Source organism: Hippocampus bargibanti, linkage group LG12, assembly GCF_051943395.1.
Source record: "Hippocampus bargibanti isolate YZ-2025 linkage group LG12, ASM5194339v1, whole genome shotgun sequence".
Taxonomy (NCBI): domain Eukaryota; kingdom Metazoa; phylum Chordata; class Actinopteri; order Syngnathiformes; family Syngnathidae; genus Hippocampus; species Hippocampus bargibanti.
The window spans coordinates 1,332,830-1,350,707 of NC_142745.1; the positions used below are offsets into that span (position 1 = coordinate 1,332,830).

The 17,878-nt window shown below is 43.9% G+C and overlaps 3 protein-coding genes across 3 annotated transcripts; all 3 read left to right on the plus strand.

Annotated features, from left to right (window-relative positions):
* Positions 1 to 317: 317 nt before the first annotated feature.
* kcnq2b (potassium voltage-gated channel, KQT-like subfamily, member 2b) lies at positions 318 to 10,281 on the plus strand. The gene is made up of 19 exons (XM_089010512.1): positions 318 to 618; positions 2,019 to 2,166; positions 2,326 to 2,416; positions 2,568 to 2,694; positions 3,050 to 3,225; positions 3,986 to 4,111; positions 4,189 to 4,299; positions 4,564 to 4,659; positions 4,756 to 4,850; positions 5,185 to 5,253; positions 5,366 to 5,395; positions 5,615 to 5,694; positions 5,769 to 5,972; positions 6,669 to 6,716; positions 6,800 to 6,905; positions 7,505 to 7,636; positions 7,720 to 7,840; positions 7,935 to 8,110; positions 8,394 to 10,281. Exons 1-19 carry the CDS (start codon positions 486 to 488, stop codon positions 8,995 to 8,997), a joined length of 2,673 nt encoding a protein of 890 aa, XP_088866638.1. The 5' UTR covers positions 318 to 485; the 3' UTR covers positions 8,998 to 10,281.
* A 2,351-nt stretch (positions 10,282 to 12,632) lies between these two features.
* On the plus strand, positions 12,633 to 14,423 carry LOC148889874 (odorant receptor 131-2-like). Its single transcript, XM_089010671.1, has 2 exons — positions 12,633 to 12,821; positions 13,656 to 14,423. The coding sequence occupies exons 1-2, from the start codon at positions 12,669 to 12,671 to the stop codon at positions 14,421 to 14,423; spliced, it is 921 nt and encodes a 306-aa protein (XP_088866797.1). The 5' UTR covers positions 12,633 to 12,668.
* Positions 14,424 to 15,589: 1,166 nt separating this feature from the next.
* On the plus strand, positions 15,590 to 17,865 carry cox6c (cytochrome c oxidase subunit 6C). Its single transcript, XM_089010223.1, has 4 exons — positions 15,590 to 15,687; positions 16,935 to 17,048; positions 17,582 to 17,713; positions 17,790 to 17,865. Exons 2-3 carry the CDS (start codon positions 16,944 to 16,946, stop codon positions 17,705 to 17,707), a joined length of 231 nt encoding a protein of 76 aa, XP_088866349.1. The 5' UTR covers positions 15,590 to 15,687; positions 16,935 to 16,943; the 3' UTR covers positions 17,708 to 17,713; positions 17,790 to 17,865.
* The last annotated feature ends 13 nt before the right edge of the window (positions 17,866 to 17,878 follow it).

A 17,878-nucleotide genomic window follows, 5' to 3' on the forward strand; every position in this document is an offset into this window, starting at 1 on the left:
GAAAGGCGCTTAGAAATCAAATGTATTATTATTCCTTCTGATGTCATCAAACATCCACGCCCCATCAATCATTATTGCCCTCTCCTCTCATCAACATGTCTTCCTTCCATCCTGCTTGAGGGTTCCTTCCTGTCGTTGTCATGGGAACATCAGGTTGCTATGGTGATAGAATGTCCGACATTAAATGCTTTTGTTCGCATATACACACATATATACAACACGGTGTTGTGTCTGTTTGTTATCACCTGTCTTTATTTTATTTTATTTGGTATTTGATCGCCACCGGTGACGACATTGCGTTTCCGGTTTGTGCGGAAGTCACCACGGAGGCGACAAAACAATTTGCAAATCAGCAGCTTGGACGTGTGGTCAGTCTCCTCTTCATTGTTCTTCCTCCCTTTTGGCAGCGATGTTCCGCGCTGACACGAACACCCGAGCAGGTTTTCGGGCTCACTAACTCGTCCTCGTAAATCCGGAGGTCCGCCATGGTGCAGAAGTCTCGGAACGGTGGCGTGTTCCCCGGAGCACAGGCCGACCAGAAGAAGCTCAAAGTCGGCTTCGTGGGTCTGGAGGCCGGGGGGGCCGAGTCGAGCAGGGACGGAGCGCTACTCATCGCAGGTGCGTTTGTCAATAAATGTGTCAATCAATAAAGCAGATCGGAATTAAGATTGGGGTGACGTCACACGAGCGTAAAATGGAAGGGAACAAAATCGGAGGTTCTTTGTGCTTGGTTGACTCGAATTTTATTTCATTTTCAAACCTTAAATAAAATGTATAAAACACACATTTCAGACATACACACAATAAATTGTTCATTTTAAATGGGTCATCCATTTTTTAGGATGTGATTAAATTTACAGTTTGGTTTTCAATCAGGGTTTTGAACTCTGACGTTTTTGTTGAATTGTCCTCATTAATGATGTTCCAATTGAGCGTCAATTTGCTTTAAAAAATCTACATTGGCGTTATTGTGTGTATCTTGTAGCTCATACTGTCATTTTTCTTAGGTGATCTCCTTTTAAACTTACTAAATAGCACCTACTACAGGCAACTCTTCAGAATGTTTTTTTCTCTTTTGGCCTTATGGACACAGATATTTTAAAATATCAAGCGCCATCTCTGGTCTCTTGGAACGTTAGCAAAAAAGATAATATTTTTTCGCGATGCTAACCGAACTTAAAGGACAACCGACACCATTTTTGTTTCCTACGTCTTATAGCATCTAAAATACCCAAAACACACATGCTGAAATAGTCAAATGCAAAACACCAAGAATAATGACTTAAAGTGTCCCAAAACTGCCACAAAATGAGCTCGGAACTGGGCAGATTGAGAAATTCCCGCCCCCTTGTCCGTGACGTCACGCCAGGATACTCCTTCACAAACTGCCTTGCTCCAGAATCAAAACAATGGCTTCAGAGAGTTCAGATTGGGAGAAGATGCTTTCTTGTTACTCATCCAGTTATGAATATGATTCAAATAGTTCTGAAGAGGAAAGCATACATGTTTGCAATCGATGAAAGAAGTCCTTCCGCATCAATTCGAGCCGTCTGGACTGCAATGTAGCGCCCAGAAAATGCACAAAATGTGCGCCCAAGCTCCGTTGGAAATGGGCTGATTTGTCCACTGGGAATTTGTGTCAACGTACACCTTCTTTATGTGTGTTACCGCAATTGGCTGCGACACACAACGATTCACCATCGCGTTATTTATGTAGTTTTTCTTCTAATTTCACCATCATCATTTCAGACGAAAAAAAAGTACCCAAAATGCATTGTGTGTAACTTTCTTGGTCAGGGGCGTTCCCTCCGTGACGTCACTTAGGGCATCGTCATCAAGTCGAAAACAAGACTTCCTGAATATTCATCACGAATCTTAAAAGGCAAAATATAGCTATATGCGGTGGAATCTTTGTCAAATACGCTCAGAAGTCATTTGAAGTGATTTTACAAATTATTGACACAACTTGTCCGGAGGTGTTGGTTGTCCTTTAAGGCGGGCTTATTTGTGTCACGCAGCTGAAGAAGGTCCTCGGCGTCAGCGCAGTAGCGTGTCGGGGGGCAAGAAAGCTCCCAAGAGGAACGCCCTCTACAGGCGCTTGCAGAATTTCCTCTACAATGTCCTGGAGAGGCCCAGGGGTTGGGCCTTCATATACCATGCTTATGTGTAAGAACACACTCTTTCACAACCATACACAGAAGCACACATACCCACCCGCACAGGTTGTCCTTAGCCTACTGGATGGGCTCCGGCGGCCAAAGTGTCCAATCAATAAACCTTCAACTTTCCATTTGTCGCTTTGATCATCCGTCCGTGTCCTCTCAGGTTTCTGCTGGTCTTCTCCTGCTTGGTCTTGTCTGTCTTTTCCACCATCCGAGAGTACGAGAAAAGCTCAGAGGATGCGCTTTACATCCTGGTAAGATGACGCTGCAGATTTTAAACCACAAAGTTGAACCGAAATGATGAGACAAATGCCCGAATGGACGCCAGGCTGCGTGAGGTCACGTAAGGTCAGCGATGGCTGTTGACTTGCGTTGTGCTTTTTGCGCACGTGCATATTTGCGCAGGAGGTGGTGACCATTGTGGTGTTTGGCGTGGAATACACAGTTCGCATCTGGGCGGCGGGCTGTTGTTGCCGATATCGAGGATGGCGAGGCAGACTCAAATTCGCCAGGAAGCCCTTTTGTATCATCGGTAAGCTGGAATGTGCACATGCAAATTTGGGCCTGTTTAAATTTTGGAAGTTTTGAATTTTTTTGTTTGTTTTCAGGTATTTTTTTACAACTTTGTTCCTTTTCATTCAGGGAAAATGGTTCATTTTAGTACAGTTTTTATTAGTTTTAGCGCTGTCTGAAACTCATGAGAAAAAGTTAGCGGACACTATGGCAGACAACTCTCAAAAGTTGCCTGCCCGGCCATAAAGTTGCCTGCCCCATTTTTCACAACTTGAAACAATAAGACGACTAATCGCAAGAAAAAACATTGTTGCAAAGTAAAAACTGAACAGACCATAAACAAAATCACATTTCAAATCATGCTCCCTCCTCAGACATTATGGTGCTGATCGCGTCCATCTCGGTGCTAGCGGCGGGTACGCAGGGAAACGTGTTTGCCACCTCGGCCATCCGCTCACTGCGCTTCCTTCAGATTTTGCGCATGATCCGCATGGATCGCCGCGGAGGTACCTGGAAGCTCTTGGGATCGGTCGTCTACGCCCACAGCAAGGTGACAGACAAATGTGTGTGTGTTGTGTGAGTGTGTGTGTCTGCACGTGCATGATACAGTCAAGTCATATCATGTTATCTTGTGTATTGATTGCAGACGACTGATGTGACTTACAGTATAGATTTCTTGCTGTCTCTGAGGCAGCTGATTGAATTCAAGCTTCAAGGACTGTGTGGGTGTGTGTTTGTATGACTAGTCTTGTGAGGACCGCTAACATTTTATACCATACATAGTGAGGACATTTTTGACAAGTGAGGACCTTTTGGGCGGTCCTCACAAGTTTTTCATTCTAAAGGCTTCTAGAGGGTCTATATATGCATCTGTTAAAGTTTCAGAGAGGTCCTCACAAATTCACCCAAAATCATTTTCATTTCACTTGGATACACACACTTCTTACTCACTGTGTGTGTTTATGTGTGTGTGTGCGTGTTTAATGGGGGGAAAAAGTTCATACCACAAAAAGTAAAACGATATTTAACCAAATTCACTACAGGGATGAGGACTTTGAATGTGCCCATTCAGAAACCTCACTCCTGCTGTTATTTCAGTTTCAAGTCCACTTTTTATTTTCTTTGTTTTTAAAGAAGTTGAAGTGGGAAATGGGGTGACATTTAGTCTTCAAATGTAATGTCAGCAACAGTGATCCTCACTCTTTTTCTGGAGTTATCCGGACCTCACAAAACCAATGAAACAGAAATGTGTGTGTGTGTGTGTGTGTGTGCGCGTGTCTGTGTGCATGTGTGCGCGTGTGCATTTTCAGGAGCTGATAACAGCCTGGTACATCGGCTTCCTATGTCTGATCCTGGCGAGCTTCCTGGTTTATTTAGCCGAGAAAGAAGACAATGAACAATTTGAGACGTACGCCGACGCCCTCTGGTGGGGACTGGTGAGACTTCCTTTGATCCTTTCACAACACAACCATCGAATGCCGTACGCCATCTGATTGGATGCTCGCTCTGTCAGATAACGCTGACCACCATCGGCTATGGCGACAAGTTCCCCATCACCTGGAACGGTCGCCTGTTAGCGGCCACGTTCACTCTGATCGGCGTGTCCTTCTTTGCTCTGCCAGCTGTGAGTCGCTGGATGTGCATGTCAGTGTGCATGAATGTGTGTAAGTCTAGATCAGTGGTTCTTAACCTGGGTTCGATTGGTCTCAGGAGTTCGGTGGATCAGGTCCACCCCTCAGTCTAGTCTGCAGTTAGTGGGCAGTCATTGAAAGACGGGTTCGGTGACTAAGCATGTGAAACTGGTGGGGTTCGGTGCCTCCAATGAGATTAAGAACCACTAGTCTAGATACCAATCTGTTTTCCTGTCTGTTTCCTTTCTTGTTGTCAGGGCATCCTGGGTTCTGGTTTTGCTCTTAAGGTCCAAGAGCAGCACAGACAAAAGCATTTTGAGAAAAGACGAAACCCAGCAGCTGGACTTATTCAGGTAGCGCTAGAGAATACCTAGACCTTTCAAATAAAATAAAATATTGTCGAATCGGGTCAAGTAGACTTGACTAAAAGTTCCCTGCTGTGTGTACAGGCTGCGTGGAGGGTTTACGCCACAAATCTAAGTCGATCCGATCTGACATCCACATGGGACTACTACGAGAGGACCGTGTCTGTCCCCATGTACAGGTCAGTCTATTGTGTTCAGACAAACAGTGGGTCAAATGTTAAGTGAATCTTATTTGTAAAGACCTTTTAAAAAAGCTCAAGACAAAGAGAGGGGACCATAAATGAAGGGTTCTCCCTCAGGATGACCAAGCGTCAATGGCTACCGAGCCAGAATCATCGTCAAGATTTGTAACAGTTTTGTTAGTGTGATGAAAAAGACGCAGACCGAAGTGGTTCTTCCTCTGGACCTGACTCTGTCAGTGGATTTTGAATCCTCCTCAGGAAGTGGTCCACTTCTAAAAATAAGCAACATTGAGACCCCTTGACATTAGTGTTATTGTGTTTTTTTTTCCAGGTTAATTCCACCCCTCAACCAGTTGGACTTGTTGAGGAATCTGAAAAACAAGTCAGGACTGTCATTTAGGTCTCACTTTTTCATTCAATCAGTCATCAAGAATTCTCTCTTATGATTTGCTTCTTATTACTTGAGTGATGTTTAAATTAATATTATTATTAACCCTCTTCTGTCTTTTCAGGAAGGACGTCCAGCCAGAACCTTCTCCCAGGTCTGAATTCAGGATTTGATTCTCAAAAGTGTTAAGAATGAAAGTCACTGAAACACAAACTTGGTCATTTAAACCAAAAACTCTCAATAAACCTCCAGGGCTACAATCACACCCAGACCTATCGCTGCAAACTTAATTTTAATAAAAACACCATAATTCACAACCCACTCTCAGGGATTGTCTTGAAACAGACCTTTTGACTTAGTCCTTTCCCAACAGTCAGAAGGTGAGTCTGAAGGAGAGAGTCTTCTCGTCTCCACGCAGTTCAGGAACCAAAGGAAAAGGTTCCCCTCAACATGGTGAGTCTTGTCTGCATAGTCCACCATTACACACTCTCAGATACCAATGTCTATCATGTACTTCCTATTGGTAGTGGTCCCGGTGGTATGTCCAGGTGTGACTTCCGGAGTTCCTGGTGTCCCCGGGGGTGTTCAGGCCCTGCGCCGCTCTTCCAGCATCGATCCTTGTCTTGAAGACAGTCCCAGTAAGGTTCCTAAGAGCTGGAGCTTTGTTGAACGCAACAGAACCAGGCAGGCCTTCAGGATCCGAGGAGCTGCATCTCGCCAGAACTCTGAAGGTAGGCCGGAGATGCTGGTCAAGTCCACGTCCGATCCAGTCTCCAATCACGTGTCCAATCATGTGTCCAGTCACATTTTAAAGGACATCATTCGTGCTGGAAGACCATTCACTTAAAGTCCTGTCACAGTGATCCATTTCAACATCAGAAACGATGTCACACTTTTTGGATTTTGATTGCAATGATGTCCCACGTGGGGGATGCATGCACAAAGTAAGTGAATCCCTTTCATTCATAAAACACAAAAGAAGCTAGAAGACCATGTGGGAAAGGAGTCAGGCAAGGAAGCGATGAGGGACAAGGCCAGAAAGGATCAGAAGAGCTTTCAGGGCTCCACTCTCATGATCTTTTGCTTTATACGGTTTGCCATAGTATAGTGGTTGACATACCTTGTGTTCATGGGTCTGGTATGGAATCAACTCCATCCTGATGGACGTGTGGATGGACCAACGGATGAAGATCTAGAAGGTTGTTTTGAAAGATTTATGGATGAATTGATGGTGTCTCGTAGGCGTCTGGTTAGCACGCCAGCCTCACACTGCAGATGTGCACGCTTCAATTCCTGCTCAGGCCTTCTTGTGTGGAGTTTGTATGTTCTCCACCGTGCCTGTGTGGGTTTTCCTGATTTTCTTGGGGTGTTTCTTCTTTAGTGTCTGATGCTGATTTTGAAGCATGTGGTATGTTCTTCTCATGTAGTGCTCATAGAGATGCAGGATGAAGAGTTCAGACAGAAGAGCTCGCCAGGTTAGCGCACGCATACAATCATTCGCATGTGGCTGCCATCTTGTGCCTTCACCGTAACTCCGCCATGTTGTTGGATATTGCAGACGCTAGCCTGCCAGGAGAAGACTTGGCCGATGACAAGAGCTGCCACTGTGAGTTTGTCCCCCAAGATTTGACACCCGGCATCAAGGTCACCATCCGAGCCATCTGGTATGGAGACTCCCCCTTTGGGAATGGTCCCCGCCGAGGCCATTTTGTCAACTTCACTCATCGCTTTGCTCGCTGTTTATTTGCCTTTTGATTCACATTTTGGTTCACATTTTGGTTTATTTTGCTCACCCCAGGACCAACGTCACCATCAGCTGTTGGGTAAGAGACGGACTGACACCAGATAGCTTCCATGTTCTCGTCTTGTCCTGTGTTCTGTTCTGTTCCGTATCACTCCACTGTTTTTGTACTGCTTTTTTTGGTGGTGCAGTTATTATTGTTTTTTGTGCTCCTTTGCGCTCTAGATATCACTTTCTTTGGCAATCAGCCAACATCACAGATACGTACAGTATAATACAAGTGACTCTGTAACCTCATTGTGACTAGACTCGACCTGTTCATTGACATTCATTTGCGAGATGAATCCAGTCTAGAATTCGATTGTTTTGTCCATCTCTGACATGAATATAGTTAAGAATCGTAAGGCCCTGTTGATGTAAGACAATTCTAGTCTAGTATCATGTGACTCAGCTGTAGTCTAAAAGACCAGTCCGCACTTGATGTCAGGAAAAAGTGTTGACTTTATTTTTCCTGTGTCACAGTATCATGCGCTTCATGGTGTCCAAGAGGAAGTTTAAGGAGAGTCTTCGTCCCTATGATGTCATGGACGTGATTGAACAATATTCAGCAGGACACCTCGATATGCTTGCACGCATCAAGAACCTCCAGTGCAGGTATAGTGTCTGCCCTTGACATTTCCAGATTTTAGTTGGCTTTGAGAATCCATTGGTTCTTTTGTTTGTCTTCCTGGTTTTAGGGTGGACCAGATTGTAGGCAGGGGCACACCAATTGCAGACAAAGACCGACCAAAATCTGCTGGGGAGGAACTCCCCGAGGACCCCAGCATGATGGGACGCTTGGGGAAAGTGGAGAAGCAGGTAACCAGTCACCAGTGGGAACCGACACAACTGGCGGTTCTTCATTTGGTGATTGATGTTGGCGAACTTTCCTCTTCTGGTCTGTATCCTTCAGGTCCTGTCTATGGAGAGAAAGCTGGACTTCTTAGTCAATATCTATATCCAGCGAATGGGAATCTCACAGACTGAGACGGATGCCTACTTTGGATCCAAGGAACCAGACCCTGCGCCACCTTACCACAGTCCAGTGGATCAGCTGGAGAAAAGCCATTCCATACACAAGATCCCTCAGTTAGTATATGGTTCTGGTCACCAGGATCTGTATTTCTTAGACATCTTGGACATGGTTTTCGTTTAGAAGTCTAGAACGCCATCTACAATTTTCACAACCTATCCATATAAAGCAGTATTGTACCCTAGAATGTGACTCTGTAAATGTAAGGCATGTGTCTTAGGGCCCTTTCCATCTTAGACATGAACATCCTGTAAAATAAAAAGGATCCAGACTAAGACCGAGAACAACTAGGCCAGGGTCTGATACCCTTATAATTTACCATTGTTGTTGTCCTTTCAGAGTGTTGCCTGGAGATAATGTGGATAAGAGTCATTTCGGGACTAAGATGGTCAGGTCCAGTAGTTCGACTGCTCCCCGGAACCACAATTACACCACCTGCCCCCCCTCCACTTCCTGGCAGCCACTCAGTTCCGAATTCCATCAAGAGGCCCTACCTCCCCCGCGGCGTAGCCACGGAAACACCCCAAGTCCGGTGGGGGACGGGTCGCTGGTTCGACTTCCACCGCCACCAGCCGGAGAACGACACAGTGGGAATCGGGCCCACCGCCATAGTACCGGAGAAAAAGGCGGGGCTGAAAAAGCTGAGATAGGAGGGTGCACAGAGGGGGAGGAGGAGGTGAAGCCCGACAGCAACCGCTCCATGTCCATCCCCTCTGTGTACGATGAAGAACTGGAGCACTCCTTTAGCGGGTTCTCCATCTCACAGTCCAGAGAGAACCTGGACTTTCTCAACAAAGGTTTCTACTCATCCGCCAAGCTGCCGTCAGGGGCCTCCCGCTGCTCTACCATGAGACCCTACATCGCAGAAGCCGAGTCAGACTCAGACTCGGAGCTTTGCGCACCCTTGCCGGATTCTGACCGTGCCTGGACCGGAACCAAGTAGAGTCCTGTGGAAACCAGGTAGAACTAGCAGAACTCCAAAATAAATACGGGAATAAGTGATCATCATAGAAATGTGAACAAACACACCAGCTTGAATGGAGAGCATGATGGGGAAAACATGAAACCTACCAGCTGGTTTCATCTACTTGTTTTATGATCATTGCAAAGCTGACAAGTCCATAGGTGACTGGTTCGCCGCATGGGTCAACCAATACCAGTATGCTTGTTGCATCATTAAGGATACACACCTGATTGGTTCACTGTGACACTAAGAGAACCTTTATCTACCTGCAGTTCACAGTAGATGCCAACTTGATTCTGCATTACTTGTTGAACAATTATCTTTCAGAACAATGAGAATAAAACACTTCAATGATTTTTAAATACAGGACGAGTGTCGTGAAAGAAATCAAAAGTGATTAAGACAGTGGTTCTTCATCTAGGTCTGAGCAAACTCCAAGGGGTTCCAAGAACCGGCCAGATGGGTTCGACAGAGCCTCTGCCATAGAGGTTCGGAGATTGTGCATATGAGCTGGTTGGCTTTGGTACCTCTCACAATAAGAAGAACCACTGGATTAAAGTGTGTGACCTAGCCATGGTCTGTTAGTGGTCGATGCCAACGTGAGTGGTTCTAAGGTTGGTCAAACAATCCATCACTAGAAACACTAAAAACCCACCAGTTCTCACGGCTGTGCTAAATATCCAATTGATAATATTAAAACTATTATACTAAGTAAGCAAGGCTTGCTGTGCTGTACTAGAAAGCAGTGCTAACGCTAAAACGTCCAGCTAATGGTATTAATCCAGGTCTATGTAATGTATAATGGACAATTACCTTGTGTGAAATAGAGCAAATTTCCCCAAATGTTGTTTCAAAAGACTTCTTCACAAGGAGGAAACGGTTAGCTCATGAGCTAACAGTGCAAATGCCGCAGTTGCGCATAGCCATTGACCATATACTGTAGCTCATTCGGAAAAAAATGATCAGACTTACTCATTTCTCAATTTACCAGCGACTCGCTTATGACATCACAACATTTTTTGAAACTTCTCTTTTCTTAAAAGGCTGATTTTCATTGCACACACCCACTCTAACGCATCTCACATTCACTCTCACACATGTTCTTTTTTTCTACAGCTTAATGGACTCCATTTGATGTACTTACAAGTATTGATTAACCAAAAGCTCTGGTTGCGTTTTTTTGCTCTGCTTATCTTGTGCTTTTTATTGATCACGAACAATAAAAATGCTAATAAATGTACTGACTGAATTTAAAAAAATGGACCTTGTTGGATGGAATTATTTGGAAATGGATGGATGGATGGATGGAGAGTGGCCAAATAAGAACATTCTGTTGCCATATTTGATTGACAGTCCATCTGGTGAAGAAATCGAAGCAACATTTTGGTTCTGATGTTCCAAGTGATGAAAGTCTTGTTCCTCCTCTTCTTCATCATGATAATAAGTTTTCCGGTCCTTGGATGCTCTGCGCCCTTTCAGGGCGATTTCCCACAGAGGATTGTCAAACCCGAGTGGGAGTTCGCTGGAGAACCGTCAACAGGATGACGATGAATCCGTGGAGGACAAAATGAAGGTCAAGCAGCTCATTAGTGCAACAAGCACAACAACATTTCTCGAACTTGAACGTTAGATAACAATAAACATGGATGTATGGTTGATGTTCATGCCATGTTTACATGGTTCAACAAAGTGACACCTTTCCCCTGGTGAATGCTGGTGAATGACATACCAGGTCATTTAAACTTCAACCCAAATTCAGGTTTTATGTTAAATGTATGATGAGAGCTGAGATGAATTAACCTTTATTTGTCTCACGTTGGACTTTCATACTAGCCAAACGCTAAGTCCATACCTTTAACTGTAGGTCTCCACCGGTCTGGGCGGAAAATCAGAGCATCTTCATCTTTATTATGTTCATAGAGTTTCTTGGTCTGTCGCTACAAGAGGACACAAGCCAGTATCTTATTGTGCCGGTCCCAAGCCCAGATAAATACTACAGAGGGTTATGTCAGACGACGTAAAAGCTTGGCCAAAACAAACATGCGAATCAAACCGCTGAAGGTGGACGACACTGATTCGCCGTGGCGACCACTTGAAGGGAAAAGCCCCAAAAAAAAAAGAAGAAGACTTTCGGGGGTCAAGTCTGTGACCTCAATTGTTACACCATCAGGTGCTAGTAGCATTAGCGATACATGCACGCTCACTTGTCTAACTTTTTACTGAATCGTATTTGTGTGTCATCTTTCACATCCGTTTGTTTTGATCGTTGATCTAGAGAACTTTTTAATTGAACTATGTGCAGTCGAATAAAATGGAATCATTCGGTGTGTGTGTGCGTGCGTGTACGTGTGTGTGTGTGTGTGTGTGTGTGTGTGTGTGTGTGTGTGTGTGTGTGTGTGTGTGTGTGTGTGTGTGTGTGTGTGTGTGTGTGTGTGTTCTAAGTGTCCATTTTAGGCTATAAAAGAGAGCAGGGGGGCAGGTGTCACATTAGAGCTGCACCCCGCTGAAACAGGTAAGTATTGACTTCATTTTTTTCCCCACTTCTTGAATCAAAGATGTTAAAGGCACATAAATATAATTTGTTAAAGATTCATGCTCGGAATATTCCATCCAGATAATCCAAAAATATATTTTTTAAACCGGATTATTTTCTTACAGTGTTTTTTTTTAGGTGTTTAATTACCTGCCGTTTCGGCGTAGACTTCCGCCTTCGTCAGAGTGTCACCACCAGGTAATTGAACACCTAAAAAATACTGTAAGAAAAGAATCTTGTTTTAAATTAGATATATTGGCAAGCTCCTCTTCCTTTTTTTTGAAAGTGAAATGAACACCTAGCCTCAAGCACAACAATGACTATGTGGAGTGACATTCTACTCTTAGTTGGGAATTAATTGTAGATTCTAAATGATAGAAGTCAGGTGACAGTTGGTGAATTTAGTAGGCAAAACAAATGTTACCTTCATCTTTAACAAAGGAAACGCAAAACTTAATTTACTGTCCACGGTTGACAAAACACATGCAAATAAACACTGCATCAAGCAAAATAGGCATACTGTATAGTAATGATTACCATTAGATCTGAATGGTGAGTATAGTTTTTGCTTTTTTGAATGTCGCTGTGCCGATGACCATTTTGTGTTTGGGAGCCTTTTACTGAGCGAGTTGCTTGTTTTGTAGACACAAAGAGACATAAGACTTCTTGTGCCGGTCCCAAGCCTGGATAAATACATAGGGTTGTGTCAGGAAGGGCATCCGATGTAAAAGCTTGGCCAAAACAAACATGCGGATCAAACCTCTAAAGATGGAGGACGCTGATTTGCTGTGGCGAACCCGTCAAGGGAAAAGCCCAAAGGAAAAGAAGAAGAAGATCAAGTAGACGGGATAAACTTAATACAACTATCCAAAAATACAGTTTAAACCTTCAATATTCACAGTGATATTTGTTATTTATATCTCTTTATATCCATAAATATATATAGTATATATATATCTTGAACTGAACAAATGTTCTGTCCAAATGAAATGAACAATTCTACTTTGTTAGAAACAGGCACTACACTTTCCTTTTTTTAAGGGTGTAGCATGCCGGATTTGAAGTGATGATTTCAAAAAAAGAGATTGTTGTGATTTTGTAGATCTGGGACCGTGACATGAGCGCGGCGGCACCGGTGAACGGCAGCCAAATCTTCGAGTACCGAGACTCACTCAGCAAAGCCGTGCTGAAGAATGTGCTGGTGCTCACCATCGGATTGTCAATCAACTATATCAACGTCTGCCTTGTGTACACCTTTTGTAAGCATCAGGTAGGAGAGAAAAAAAAACAACACCATGCAACAACTGCTTGCAAGTGACTCAGTCATCATCTCATCAGGTTTGAAACAGAAATCCAGCAAAGGGTCCAAAATTCATCATGGTCGTTGTTATAGTTCTGTTAGTTAGTTAGTTAGTTCTGAAGAGGAAAGCATACATGTTTGCAATCGATTAAAGAAGTTATTCCCTGTCGTTTTGAGGCAACATTGCGGGGAAATTTCTCACCCAAAAAGAGGCAGAAAATGGTGACCTCCTGTGGCCACCTCCATTTCCACAGGCTGATAAATTACATATATGGAGCTTGGAAGCCCTCTTCTGGCGGCTTTTGGGTGCAACATGAAGTCCCCAGACCAAACATTACGGCAAAATACATTGACGTGATGGAAGGACCGCTACAATGCGTCTTTTTTTCAGTCAGGGCCTTCCTTTAGTGACGTCACGTACGGACCCGTCACCAACTCAAAAACAAGACTTCCTGAATATTCAGAGCAAGTCTTAAAAGGTAAAATAGAGCTATATGTGGTGGAATCTTTGTCAAATATGCTCAATAGAAGTAATTTGAAGCCATTTTACAAATCATGGACACAACTTGTCCGGAGACGTCGGTTGTCCTTTAAGTCATTTTTATTGGTGTTTTTCATTTGACCAAAAATATCATACTGTGTTTTGGGTATTTTAGATGCTATCAAACGTTTTTTTTTCTGATGTCAGTTAGGAAACAAAAAAGTGGTGTCGGTTGTCCTTTAATTGATCCAGAAATAAATAACAAGAGAGTTCCCAAAGCAGAACTTTGGACTTCAATGCTTCTGTTCCAATTTTGTGTTCAGATCTTCTACTGCAACCCTCGCTACATCCTGTTCTTCCACCTGGTTCTGAACGACATGATCCAGATGAGCTTGAGCGTCATCCTCTTCGTGATCAGCTACACCCTCTACAGGATCCGCGTGTTTGTGTGCGCCCCCATCATCCTGCTGACCATCACCGCCACCGAGAACACGCCCCTCAACCTGGCGTGCATGGCGGCCGAGTGCTACGTGGCCGTGTGTCTTCCGCTTCACCACGCCCGCATCTGCACCGTCAGGAGGACTCTGCTCCTCATCGCCTTGATCTGGAGCGCCAGCCTCATCTCCACCCTGCCGGATCTCTTCGTCACGTTGGCTAGCGAACCTCTGGAGTTCTTCTCCTCCAGAATCTTCTGCCTTCGAGAGACCGCCTTTCCCAATCCGATGTTGGCCCAGAAGCGGGACATCACCTACATCGTCTACTTGGTCCTGGTGTGGTTGGTCATTTTCTCCCTGTATTTCAAGATCATATTCACGGCCCAAACGGCCAACAAGAACACCAAGAAGGCTCGTAAAACCATCGCACTGCACGGTGTTCAGGTTCTGCTGTGTATGACCATGTATGCCGAGGCTCTTGTCAAGATTGCCCTGCAGCGCTGGTTCGTCAAGAACTATTCGGACTTGCTGTTTGCCTGCTATATCGTGGTGCAGATCTTGCCCCGCGCCATCAGCCCCATTATTTACGGCGTGAGGGACAAGTGCTTCAGGAAGTACCTCAAACATTGCCTCAGTTGCAAGAGGAGCCCTCAGTGACTTGTGATTCCCAAATTAAAACCACATAAAGACTTCGACAGAGACACCTCCTCACCATGACATCATTTGTAGCGCCACCAGCCAGAACCTTCACTGATTCCAGGTCTGCTGAGCAAATGCAAAACAAGTCATTGGATGGAGGGATAGACATTGGTTTAAAAGACTCAAAACAACTCTTTTAAAGGACGACCGACATCATTTTTGTGTTTCCTAACTGACATCAGAAAAACGTTTTATAGCATCTAAAATAGCCAAAACACGCAGGCTGATATTTTTAGTCAAATGAAAAACCCCAATAAAAATGACTTCGAGTGTCCCAAAACTACTTCAACTGAGCTTTGGCGCCATCGTGTGAATTTTCCGGAATGCTACACTGGAGTCCAGGCGCCTCAAGATGATCCGGAAGAACTTCTTTAATCGATTGCAAACATTTATGCTTTCCTCTTCAGAACTATTTGAATCATATTCGTAACTGGATGAGTCACAAGAAAGCATCTTCTCTCAATCTGAAGCCATTGTTTTGATTCTCGAGCAGGGCAAGACGTCATGGCGTGACGTCACGAACAAGGGGGCGGGACCTTCTGAAACACCATTTCAGGAGTCATTTTGAAGTAGTTTTGGGACACTTTAAGTCATTTTTCTTGGTTTTTTGCATTTGACTAAAAATTTCAGACTGCGTGTTTTGGGTATGTTAGATGCTATAAAACGTTTTTCTGATGTCAGTTAGGAAGCGAAAAAATGGTGTCGGTTGTCCTTTAACTATCAAACACAAAATAAAGAAAACATCTTTGATTTGTATATACTATTATATATTAATCTGACAAAAGTCAGCAATGGTCACTTCTGGTGCGGGACACAAGATTAAATGTCAGCTCTGTAAGTAGAGCACCCACTCCGAAGGTCCCGGGTGTCCAAACTCGGTACTGAGGGGCTAATGTCCGGTCGGTTTTCCATCTCTCCCTGCTGAAACACATCCGATTTAAATCATCAGCTCCAAAGAGAACTCCAAAGAAGTACAATAACAATCTTGATCATTTAATAAGTGACCGACTCAATCCACCAGTGCCAGTGAGGTTTGTGTTAAATTTGAATGTGACAGCTACAGTAACACGCCCTTCCGCCAGAGGACAGTGTCGCAAATTGTTCGCACTCAAGAGTGGTAGAAGCAGAAGCAGCCGAAAGAGAAACAGAAGAAGAAGCTTATCCGCTTGCAGCCAACGACTTGCTCGTCTTGTCGTTGCTTTTGCCGTCAAGGTCCAACAAGGTGAGTTTGTGTGGGTGCGATCGTGACCGCTTGAACCTTTTCGAGTAATTACTCAAAAACATTTCGGACGTTCCCAAAGTCACTCGTGATGAAGGATTTTGAGGATTTGCAGCGTTTTTCACCATCTCGCGAGCCTGCCTGTTTGTTAGCAAATCTGTCCTACGTGATCGCTTGCTAGCGACCGATGCTGTGGCAGCCATTATTTATCATTATAAATATAAAACAATAAGTCACGTACGCAAATGACGGTTTAAAGTCGAGGGTGCGTCTTGAAATTTCAGTATGCCGCACAAAATATGTCGTAATGTCGCCCATAAGATTGGCTGACAATTAGTTTAAGGTGTACCCTGACTACTGCCCGAAAACAGTTGAGTTATGTTCCAGAACTTCTGCAACCCTTGTGTTGACACGTCGATTAGAAAATGGACGAATATGGCCAATAATGCGCATGAAGTGGTCATATTTGTTAGCGGAAGAGTGCGTGGTGCCCTTACTTGATTACGACGTGTGATTGGTCACTTGGCGTGACGTCGTGTTTTTTGTGGTCAAGGCAGAAATCAACGTTGAAGGAAAAATATGGCTTTGTTTTCCACTATTTCCCCACCGTTTTATTTGTCTTTTTGCCAAGTTGATGTATTTAGACCCTAATAATAACCAGTTCTCTAGTAATTGAAATTTATCAACAACATTAGCCCAGGTGTGCAAAATCTAATGCTCTTTGTATTAAACAATTGATTTCTAAATATTTCTCTGAATACAAGCAGTGCTAATAGTTTTTCTCTGTGAATGTTGTAAAATGTAGTTTGTTCAAAAGTCAAATAAACTCCTTAATGGGTCATAATTAGTTTGTGTCTGCTCAGCATCAGTTTGAAGGTATTGGTCAGTCTAATACGTTACTCAGTGACCACTCTGGTAAACCTACTAACACATTTATAGGAAGCGTTTGGTCATAAGCACTCAATAATACCTCCCAGTTACTGGTGGCTTAAGTTTTTGGCAGTTGTAATCTTACTCAGAATGTTTGGTTATGAATCATAGAGCAGTTATTGGTCAGTCCATTAAGAGATTTAAAGAGATGTAGAGTGTCCTTGAGAGTTTTGAAAGGCTCTTATAAATGAAATTACTATTATGATTTAAGTTATTGGTCATTTCAATGCATCCACTGAAGTTAGTAGTTTGACACACATGTAACAGCTTTGCATTCTTCTTATTGCCTCTCATGAACGCTTCCCCTTGACCTCATCCAGGTGATTAAAATGTCATTGCCCAAGCCAGTGATGCGAGGTCTACTGGGAAAGCGCCTGCGCTTTCATCTGCCCATCGCCTTCACTTTGTCAATCCTGGCAGCCGTCGCCTTCAAGGTGACACATTTGTTGGTTTCATACATTTGTTGTCTCAATTGCTCGTAAACAGTTCCACCTGAAGGCTGGTCTTATTGCCTCACAAACAAGTCGATTAAATGCATTAATCCAAATACTTGATGGAAATCGATGAGAAGGTTTCTTCAGCCGTCATCTGTACAAAATCATCGATGGACCACTCCTGTACGACTGAGAGCTTACACAGACGACTTGATGGAAATGTATATTTGATTGTCGATTTGTGTTGAATCAAACTAAAACAGTTGTTTTTAACAATATTTTAGTGTATTTTCCAACATGTTATGGACAAAACCAGTCCAGTTTCTGCATTGACTGTTTTTTGAAGATGGCAATGAAAATTGTGTGTGTGTGTGTGTGTGTGTGTGTGTGTGTGTGTGTGTGTGTGTGTGTGTGTGTGTGTGTGTGTGTGTGTGTGTGTGTGTGTGTGTGTGTGTGTGTGTGTGTGTGTGTGTGTGTGTGTGTGTGTGTGTGTGTGTGTGTGTGTGTGTGTGTGTGTGTGTGTGTGTGTGTAGTATACAGTAACGGAGCCGCGCAAGAAAGCCTACGCCGAATTCTATAAGAATTACGACGCCGTCAAGGAGTTCAACGCCATGCGGGAGGCTGGAATCTTCGAGAGTGTGCGGCCCGCCGGAGAGTAAATGCCGGTCAGCCCTCACACCATTTGCGCCAAGAGCCGCAAAGGCACCATTACAAAACTAACATAGCTTTTCTTCCTTGCAGTCATTTCTTGCCACCCATTCCTTCTGTGAAGACCTTACTCTCTTCATTTATGTCAAATAAATGTATATTGATTCAACAGTCGTGTCTTT

What these genes read in the sequence shown, in the direction of transcription:
- kcnq2b (XM_089010512.1), top strand. Translation starts at nt 486, where the DNA reads ATGGTGCAGAAGTCTCGGAACGGTGGCGTGTTCCCCGGAGCACAGGCC. An exon ending in CCTTCTTTGCTCTGCCAGCT is followed by an intron (nt 4,300 to 4,563) that starts GTGAGTCGCTGG and finishes TCTTGTTGTCAG; the next exon opens with GGCATCCTGGGTTCTGGTTT. An exon ending in CAGACAGAAGAGCTCGCCAG is followed by an intron (nt 6,717 to 6,799) that starts GTTAGCGCACGC and finishes TGGATATTGCAG; the next exon opens with ACGCTAGCCTGCCAGGAGAA.
- LOC148889874 (XM_089010671.1), top strand. Translation starts at nt 12,669, where the DNA reads ATGAGCGCGGCGGCACCGGTGAACGGCAGCCAAATCTTCGAGTACCGA. An exon ending in ACACCTTTTGTAAGCATCAG is followed by an intron (nt 12,822 to 13,655) that starts GTAGGAGAGAAA and finishes TTTTGTGTTCAG; the next exon opens with ATCTTCTACTGCAACCCTCG.
- cox6c (XM_089010223.1), top strand. Translation starts at nt 16,944, where the DNA reads ATGTCATTGCCCAAGCCAGTGATGCGAGGTCTACTGGGAAAGCGCCTG. An exon ending in TGGCAGCCGTCGCCTTCAAG is followed by an intron (nt 17,049 to 17,581) that starts GTGACACATTTG and finishes GTGTGTGTGTAG; the next exon opens with TATACAGTAACGGAGCCGCG.